The 9,636-nt window shown below is 51.9% G+C and overlaps 3 protein-coding genes across 3 annotated transcripts; 2 read left to right on the forward strand and 1 right to left on the reverse strand.

Annotated features, from left to right (window-relative positions):
- Nucleotides 1–89: 89 nt before the first annotated feature.
- BU25DRAFT_482212 (uncharacterized protein) lies at nt 90–816 on the forward strand (the record flags this gene model as incomplete). Its single annotated transcript, XM_033711124.1, has 2 exons — nt 90–254; nt 316–816. The coding sequence occupies 2 exons, from the start codon at nt 90–92 to the stop codon at nt 811–813; spliced, it is 663 nt and encodes a 220-aa protein (XP_033556121.1).
- Nucleotides 817–1,917: 1,101 nt separating this feature from the next.
- Nucleotides 1,918–3,233, reverse strand: BU25DRAFT_353388 (uncharacterized protein; the record flags this gene model as incomplete). Its single annotated transcript, XM_033703454.1, has 2 exons — nt 1,918–2,843; nt 2,903–3,233. The coding sequence occupies 2 exons, from the start codon at nt 3,231–3,233 to the stop codon at nt 1,918–1,920; spliced, it is 1,257 nt and encodes a 418-aa protein (XP_033556122.1).
- An 898-nt stretch (nt 3,234–4,131) lies between these two features.
- On the forward strand, nt 4,132–8,706 carry BU25DRAFT_403721 (uncharacterized protein; the record flags this gene model as incomplete). Its single annotated transcript, XM_033705091.1, has 3 exons — nt 4,132–5,080; nt 5,134–7,579; nt 7,626–8,706. 3 exons carry the CDS (start codon nt 4,132–4,134, stop codon nt 8,572–8,574), a joined length of 4,344 nt encoding a protein of 1,447 aa, XP_033556123.1. The 3' UTR covers nt 8,575–8,706.
- Between the last annotated feature and the right edge of the window lie 930 nt (nt 8,707–9,636).

The raw sequence follows: 9,636 nt of genomic DNA on the forward strand, positions 1-9,636 counted from the left end.
TTTGCTCTCACACTCTACTCGCCCGCTCTCCTTCTTCCAAGCTCAAAGCTCGCCAATACGGTACCCCAAGAACAACCCCTACTTTCAACATGCAGCTCTCCAAGGTTGCACTTCTTCTTGCAGCCCTGCCGACAGCTTTCACTGCTGCGGTAGTGCTCTGTCCACTTGGCTGCCACAGATGCGACGGCTCCCAGACCATTATCTGGGAGTGCGTTGATCGAGGAAACGGTATTCGAGCGATGAGAGGCGTCCAGGTCTGCCTCGAGGAGGGTGTTTGTCACATCGGACATGGCTGCTCTGCCTGGTTTGCTACAGCATCAAGATACGCCAGCTCTGGTCCCAACGGAGGCGGACTGCCAGCTCGGTGCCAACAAGTGCGACGATACAAACTCTTCAGTCATGATCTGCGGGGCTCAAGGCTGGAAGGCCACTGAGAGTTGCTCCAAGGTCGGTGCCTGTCATGTCGGACCTGCTGGCAATGCCTACTGCAACAAGGAGGTCGAGTGCAACCCAGGAGAATCTCAGTGTGTCGCCACCAACTACGTCTCCAAGATCTGCAACGACAAGGGCTTCTGGGAGACCAACCGCAAGTGCTCCAAGCCCGGCTGCTGCAAGGTGCAAGATGGCAAGGCAGTCTGCAAGGCCGAGTGCAGTCCTGGTCAACAGCCGCCTGCCGAGCGCTCTACTCTCAAGGCCATACGCGATGTTCCCATGCTTGGAGGTTACTGCACGTCCGTCGGCGAACGCTACTGTGATGAGCCTGCCCATGACTACATCCTCAAGTGCGGTAGTGACAAGATCTTCCACCAATAGAAGCGCTGCCCGAGCAAAGGCGGTTGCATCTACGACAACGCCTCAGTGGAGCCATACTGCCGATGAGCAGATGATCCTTGGACACAAAGTGAGTAAGCTGGCCCTTGTCAAGTCTTTCGATGTCCACATCTGATACGATAGTAGAGCTCAGAATGCTGGAAAGGGTGGCGTCGGCGCTTGTCTGGCTGAGGACATGATTGATGGCACGATGTCTCTGAAGTACTCCAGAAGGAAAGGACTTCAACACACGATGACGATCACAGCAGGTCTACTTGGCATATATATGCTAGACTAACAGATCAATACGATATATGCGGCTCACGCTCCACCGACTAGATCACGTTCGAGCCCGTGAAGCGCGCCTGCTTCCCATGCGCCTCTCTTGCTTTCACTCATCGTGGCACGCACGATAACATACCTTCACTGCGCTCAGCAAGCATATCATCCCAAAAGATTTGTAGCACATCGTCATCACAGTTCGAGTAACTCTATTTACCATATCAACTTTACCGCCAGATATGCTTTTCCTTGCCTTCCTTCTTGCTTTCTTACTGCCTTTCAGTGGTTTACTCGTCACCCACCGCCGCACCTTCAACCAAGTCGTCTGGATTCCACCTGCACTCGCGTCAGCATCAAAGTTCGTATGCTACAGACGCTGCGAGTGGTGTACACCAGCTGCCTCCAGGCTAGTACGCGTATCAAATCTCGTCTCTAACATCGACTAACCGCCGCAGCACAATGTAAAACAATTTTCAAGAAAAGATTTAGATCGTTAGTGCAAGACTAGGGCCTGCCTTATAGGCGACAGCGTAAGTCCGATGTTTGTAGAGGAAAGATAAGGAGCTAACGAAAGTGTAGTGTCCGGGTTGTGGGTATTTGTGGTGTTGAGCACCATGGCTTAGCAGTGGTTCGACGTGAGGGGACAAACATTCGTGTGAGTAGTGAAGATAAAAGCTGAGCAGAGTGTACACTTACGACTCTATTTCGTGCCGGCCTTTCTCAAGCAGGCACTTGAGTTGCAATCTATCTCGTGTCCCATAAACTCAACAAGGCATGTGCTTTTGATCCAACCCCACAACGCCGTACATGGCATGATCGTAACCTTCACGTACCGAGCAACCATTGTGCGATATTACCTAAGTAACCAAAGAAGGGATATCTCGTAGCATCCAGACCTCCGCTCTTGCCAAGCCAGAAGGCATATGCGCCAACGACAATCGCAAGACCAACAGCTCCATAACGACGGTAGTACCGTAAACGCAGTTGTGCATGCTTAAAGCTCCTAGTTGCTTGCTGGAGAACCTTCTTCTGGTACTGCTGTCTGCGGACCTCATTCTCTTGCTGAGCGAACAACCGCTCGCCATCCTCCAGCGTCAAGCGTTGTGTGTCGGCCAAGGTAGCTGAAGCCTTGAGCACGCTGGAAGATGATATACGCCACCACTCCCAGCTGCCTGGAGAACCTGGTGGGAGCCTTTCGTAGAGCTCGATCGAACGCGCGATGTGAAACTCAATGTCGAACGGCTCAGGCAGCTTGCTGAGCATGACGTGCAGTATATCCTCATCCTCCCTGTCGATCTCCAGCAGCTCCTCTCGTCTGGAAAGCACCACGGCCGCGAAGAAGTATAGCGGCATGACAGCATGACGCGCTAGGAAAAAGTCGAATAGTCTCGTGATGTCCTCGTACTCTTCTATGTTGTGGGCGAACATTGTGATCGTTCCGGCCAGCGCGAATGTTGCTGAGCTCTTGGGCAGGTGTTCGTACAGTACTGGATCGGCATGGTGAAGCAACGGGCGCAACAGCTCGAGTTGTGCTATGGCGGGTTCGAGAGAAGAGAGCATGAAGTCTCTGATTCGAAGGAGGCTGAGGCGGGCAGTTGCTTGAGGTGCAGCGTGTGTACCTAGGACCAGATAGAAGACCTGAACAATGTCGTGGTAGCCTTGAAAGTAGGACAGCGCTGGATGGCGGCGCAGCACTTCGAGGATGACGTTGGACAGCTCATGTTTCCGGCGGTCGAGCTCTTTCTCTGAACCTGCGGTTTGTTAGCATCTTGTATTAGATACCACTCTTGTCAGTCGTATTGATACTTACTATACTTGGGGTAGTATACAAAGGCTCTGTTCACGTCAAGGCCAACCTGCCCCTCTTCCCGATGTGCAGGTAAGTCCTTCCATGGTGTCCCTTCAGCGGCTGCATGTGCACACCCCAATAACATGGGCCATGCTGTGCGCCGCAAGTTATCGCTCACTAGGCCATGTGTGCTTGTCGAAAGGTCTACAAGAGCAGCAAGATCGCCCTCTTCGCAGGCAGTAGCAATCAGACCTTGTTTAGCTTTCTCTGCCAATGAGAGATCAATAGGTGTTGAGTGACGTGAGGATATGCTTCCAGAGCTCACCGAGGGTGATGGGGTGCGGGAGGCCATGTCAGCCACATCTCGAGCTTGAGTGCCACCAGTCAACGAACACGACAATCAGTCGATCGCTCAAAGATGACGTGGCTTCGTATTGGGTTGCTGGCGGAGATGATAGAGATGCACGGTACGTGTGTCGCTACATGACAGTGGTTGTGCATGCGCAAGCCATTCGCGCCAGGTCGACGCGAAACTTCTCGCGACTTCCTTCCCTGTCGAATCACAGGTCTTGGCGTTTAAAACAACAATACATCACATCAACCGGCAACATCATCAGTGTGTCGACATCCGCGGAAAGTCTCCTCTTCTGCGCGTGAGCTGCAGCTGTGCAGCTTTGCAATCCCGAAATTACTCGCTGCCGGCCTCCCGAAGTCCACAAGCTGGTTGAATCTGTGCCGCACTGCATGCGCCACGCCCCTCCAACCCCACCGTGCATGCAGGAAGCCACGGCAAAACCCCCGTCTTCGCCCCCAGCTTCCCTCGCCAGCGCTTGAAATTGCTGCAGTGACGGGCCCTTCGTAGCCCACTCCGCCAATCCAAACCACGCGTTCAGTCAAGATCGTGCTATCGACAGGCTGCATGATCTCGCTATCGAGATCCGATCACATTCGAAATCGATCTTGCGCCTAACACTGCGCCGCTACCGACTCGTACCATCACTCGGGCATGTAGCCGTCCAGATATATTGGGCTCCGTTGTAAAGTTGCATCTGTCACAGCTCGGAGCCTCTCTTGCAGCTCTGCAGTCAGGGGATTCTGGCTTACGTTACCTTCATTCGCTCTCAGCAATCCAGTCACTTACCCAGTTTTCTTTGCTACCGTTGTGCTGTCCCTCGTCTAGCGTCATCGAGATACTTCTTCACGAACACCCTTGATTGGACCCTTTGGGTTCACTGGGAGTGATCCCCGCCATGAACCACCAAGTCCAGGGTCTGGTACTTGTCAACAACGAATGGGTGTCGAGACCGCTCGACGTCTATCAGATTATGGCACGAGCGCAGCAAGATGATACCGAAATGCGGGAACCGGTCGTCAAGCAGGCCGTCCACCCCTTTGTGCCAGGGTATGGCATTCTTTCTAGGACAGTGCTTCCTAGTCCTCTTTTCAAATTTATCCTCCCCGCAAACATACGTCACAAAGATCTCAACGACATCGTGCTGGTAGGTGAAGACTCGATACAGCTGAACGAAATCCACGACTACGGACGTATTGGCCATGCCGCTGTTAAGTCAAACTTCAGCGGCCGGATTCTCACAGCGCGAGTGTTCGGTGACCCTCGCGAGGTTTGCGTCAACAGGAGCGTGGGAAGCCCAATGCCCAAAAAGCAGACAGTGCAGAGAAGCAGGCAGTCAACCACAGACATCGAGGAGCATGGTCTGCCTCCAGAAGTGGTCGTCCTCACTCTTACATCACGAACACTGATGTTCTTATGGGCTCAGCACAGCGCAACAGGCAAGCCCGTCTTCCAACAGAAGACTGTCAAGCTTCCCGCGGGTTCTTCGCGTTTCGACCGTCTCGGACAATACCTCGCTATAGATCCAAAATGTCGTGCCATAGCTGTGGCAGCTTATGAAGGACGGTTCATGCTCTACAAGACAAAATCCATGCAGTCATGGCGCAACGAATTGCGAAACGGTGCCGATACGATACCAATCGAGGATGAACGCATCATCTCGATTGAGGGCCGGATAATGCACATGGAGTTCCTCGCATCAGCTGTCGGAAAGGATTGTTATCATGTAGTACTTCTATTCATCGTTGTTCATCAGGGGTTGACCAAGATAACCTGCTTCGATTGGGATTGCAGATACGATCTCAGCACAGCGACAGCTCGTACAGAACGAGTTTCAGTGGATCTGGGTGCGTAAGCCAAACCTCCCTTGTTACCATAGGAAACGAACTAACAGGTTTAGACGACCAGAACCCCTTCCTACTGATACCCCTAAGCCGGAGTCCTGACTTCTTACTGGTTTTCGATAAGCATGTATCCGTCTATAAGGACGTGTTGTCCGGCGCTCCGCAGCGCACCGCGGTTCCCATTCCGAGTCACATTCTGCCGTCACTTCGTCCCGGCGATAGCACACATCGACCTCAATGGGTACAATGGGACAAGACCCCTCGTAACCCCGATTTTCCGAAGGAAACCTTCTACATCGCACGCGAAGACGGTCGGGTCATGTACGTAGAGCAGGGTCCAGCAGGCGCCGTTGAGATGGACGATGCGGGCGAGTGGCCGTATCGAATTGACAAAGCCTTTGCTTGCCTGAGCGTCGACAATTCAGAGTTCTCGCAATCTTACCCAGACGTGCTCATGGCAGGATCCGCCGGGAATGATGGATTGCTTTGCAAAGTCGGTGCCTGGCCAATGGAGTACTCCTACACGACACAATACCCCACCATGAATCAGTTCACCTATGTGGAATCGATGCCAAACTGGAGTCCACTCACGGGGCTATGTGTTACAGAGCTTCCTGGTATTCGAGATCCATACGAACGCGAGCGTTCTGCATTGTTCGTAACCAACGGAGTCGCACCTCACGGGCAGATGTCCGAGCTTCGACAAGGGCTACACGCACTCATCGATGGATCTTTCAGTGGCATGAATGGTTGCACTGGTCTGTGGGTGGTACATTATGGCAGTCAGACTGTCGAACTCGATGGCAGAAGTGCTAGACAACACTACGCTTTAGTGGTTGTCACTTTACCACTTGAGACTCTTCTGCTACGCCTTGTTCGCACACAACCTGAAGGTCGTGGCAAGTTCTCTGGTGCTTGGGACGATGGCATTTGGGACGTCACCCAGCTGCCGACCGAGGACGAGCCAATAGATGACGGCATCACACGGACCGAGGGGACTATCTCAGCTTGTATGCTATCAGACCGCTTCTCAATACAGATCACCCGCAAAGATGCGCAAATACTCAATTTACCCACTCTATCTTTGAGCGACAAGATTCAATTCCACGCGCCCATACTACTCGCGGCATCAAGACCCGGTCTCCCCTTCATTGCAGTCGCCCTCAAGGATGGCGGCAAGACGTGCTTGGAAATCACACCAATACTTAAAGACGGCACATTCGAGAAGCATAAGCGAACGCATCCGCGCCACATGCTGAGCGCCGATCCAACATGTATAGAGCTTCTCAAAGTTAGTGGACAAGCTTATGTCCTTGTCGGCACGCTCGATTCGAGAGTGTTCCTTTTCCAAGTCTCACCAGATCATGAGCTGTCCAAACTATCCGAGTTGTCTCTCGATGTTAGTGCTGTCGAGCGTTCGCGGACACTATGTGAGAGCGCAGTCCTACTGATATCGGGCGGTGAGCAAGTCCTAGTATGTGCCACCCGCGATGGCCTTCTCCTTAGCCGCTGTGTCCGTGGTCTCAAGTTGGGCTCTCCGAAAACCCCTATGAGCAACCCTGATCCGCTATATGAGGCTACGGCTGCCCCAGTACGGTCAGAGTGGAACATCACGAGGATGGGCTCGACCTCTGCACAAATATATTCAAGTTCCACCGACGACGCAGCCGCGTTCGTGTCATGCGGGCCAGACTTCTGTAGAGTTCGTTTGTCCGCAAACAAGCTTTCAGTCATGGATGTTGAGTCCATCTGGTTCGCTAACCGGGCGAATCCTGGGTATCTACAAAATCCGATCACAGCAACCTATCAGCTGCCTCTTATAGGGGACTCAAACATCGCTGTAGAGAGGAACCTGGGCGGCTTTCTCTTCCTCGTATCGGGTGATCAGATGCTCTATACACAGCTTGATGCAGACGTCAGACAGAGCGACCATGCTGTATATCTGCGATCCGGGGACGAGTCAAAGACCATGCCACGCAAGTTGATTACGGGCGCGAAGCCTACGTTCGCGGCATACCTGACGCTGCCACGGAAGATGCTCGTAGCAACAATCGAAGCTAGGGAAGCGTGTACGCCGCCCGATGGATACCGGACGATACATTCGACACTGAGCTTGCTCAATGTGCATGACAACAAGCCTCTCGATGAGGTTGAAGTGAAGCAGGAGGTGGGTGTCGAGCTTACTAACAGATTGGTTGTAGCTCAATACGCTCTCGACCATGCGGAGCGCGTATACTCGATCGCAGATTGGTCTTTCGAGGATGATCGTGGCAAGAAGTACAACTTAGTCATTGTGGGTACCGGTGTCGGAGCAGGTCACGGCAAGGAGTCCGGAAGGAGATTGATATTCAACTTGGGACAGCGTGGATCCAGGTTGTCGTTACAGAAAGAGTCAACATATCCCCATCCAGTCTATTGCGTTGCCATGTTTGACAAGCGCGCCACCGTTAGCGTCATTGGCAAGCTGCTACATTTTGATGAGTTTGATGCGGAGCTCGGCAGGCAAGTGGTATCCTTCGTCCTTCGACACATTCACTGACTGAAATAGGTGGTTCAATCGTGGGACAAAAGAACTCCCCTCGCCGGGTATACACGTCACTGTCTCAGGGACCAACGTCTATGTGTCTACACTGCAGCACTCGCACCTCTGCTTTGAAGTTACTCGTAGACTTGATGACTCAAGAGTCGATATCGAGCAGCTTTTCACCGACAGTCGCGAACGCTCTTGTACCCATCATCTCGCCTTTCGCAATGATGATCTGCAAAGAGACCCATTAGTGGAGGAAGAGTCACTTGTTCTACTCACAGACAAGAAAACAGCCACAGTGTCGGGTCTGTACAGCTCCGGCGAGAGTACTTTCAAGAATGCTGCAACAACTCTGTTTGAGGCATGTCTTCCGCGAACAGTAATTCGTCTTCAGCGTGGAGACATTCGCCCACCTTGGCGCCGGCCCTCCCGCTTCACGAAGCGTTCTGAAAAGGTCACGGGTGTCCTTGTTGATGACATTGTTGGTGCTTGTTCTGATGGTACCATCTACGCTTTTTCTATCCTGACTAGGCCTGCGCGTCATGTTCTGCGATTGCTGCAGAATCTCATCGAAATCAAGCAAACTCGCGATCCAGCAAATCAATTCACTATCCTCAGGCATCGAAGCGGCGATATCTTCGACGTACTTATGAACGGTGCAGATGGGGCGCAAGATTGCGTAATCCGTGCTAGAGACGTTGATCCCAGGAATAAGGAGCGAGGAGCGACTGGGCCGAAGAACAGCCACATTGACGGAGACCTGCTCTTGAGGTTCTTTGAAGAGGGTGGTAATATCAGGGACCTGTTATCGAGAGGCATGGATGAAGACGTACCTGCGTTATTGGTCGAACTTGGAAGAGCGTTGCTTCCGCAAGGGAGCTACTACCTGCGCAATGGCCATTTCGAAAGGGTCGACGTCTTGATGGGCATCAACGAATGGATAGATGAGCTACTCATGCCTTTGATGTAACGGTCTGTAGGATATAGTTGGAGTAGACCCGTGATATAGCGTTGGTAGGAGTGTGTGCTTGAAAAGGTGTTGGAATATGCCCGGCTGGGAGAAAATTTTGGTTTGGCAGTAGCTACAGGACGGACGACCACGACAAGTCGTTGCAATCAACTCTATCAAGAACAACCGCGTTAATGTGTCAAGTTATAGATGCGACCGTTGCGGCGGATTACTGATCTCAGCATAGGAGGTCCGCACAGTGTGACGCAATGGAAATTATACAAAGCGAAGTGCGCAATCATTCAACCGCAGTTTTGTGTATTTGCACATACTCCACTGTCTTTCGCAAAGATCAAAGCCCCAGAATCCGTAAGCAGCTGTTGGTTTCGCGATCGCTCACTCATTTGATTCACTCGCTCACTCACAATCTCTGTTCCTCTTGGTTTCAGCTGCGTTCATCTAATGACTAGACAGATTGTTGCTTTGCATCTTACCTCGCATGTTGCAGAAAAACTGGGCTATACGAAGAAGTTCGTTATTTTTTGTCGATCAAATACCGTGTCTGTGCACTCAATACACCTGTTCGGTCAATGCGCCGCACCAACCACTTCAGGCAGTTTACAAACATGAGGATGTAGAGAGAGCAGGCTGTCTCCTCCTCCAATTTCAGAGTCTCCAGGCCATTATTAAACTGTGCATCCAAGGTGCAGTCGATTAATTGATTAATTGATTGATTGGCTTAACGTCCTATCTGAGTCTAAGACTATGGAAGACAAGAGGAGCAGTAGCTCCTCTGATAATGGAAAGATTTAGTTAGATGAGAGTGAGGTCAATGGAGGTACAAGGGATGGTGATTGATTGATTGATTGATTGGTTTAACGTCCTATCTAAGTCTAAGACTATGGAAGACGAGAGGGCATAGCTCCTCTGGTAATGTAAAACTGAGGATTCCCCCTGGAACCAGGAGAGAGACTGCCAGTGTCTTCTATCAGCTGAAGCTTGGCCATGGATACAACAAGGCCTACCTGTTCAGGACTGGCAAGACTGACCACCCATCCTGCAGCTGTGGAGCCAAGCAGACTC

The sequence above is a fragment of the Macroventuria anomochaeta genome, assembly GCF_010093625.1.
Source record: "Macroventuria anomochaeta strain CBS 525.71 unplaced genomic scaffold BU25scaffold_50, whole genome shotgun sequence".
In the NCBI taxonomy this organism is placed as follows: domain Eukaryota; kingdom Fungi; phylum Ascomycota; class Dothideomycetes; order Pleosporales; family Didymellaceae; genus Macroventuria; species Macroventuria anomochaeta.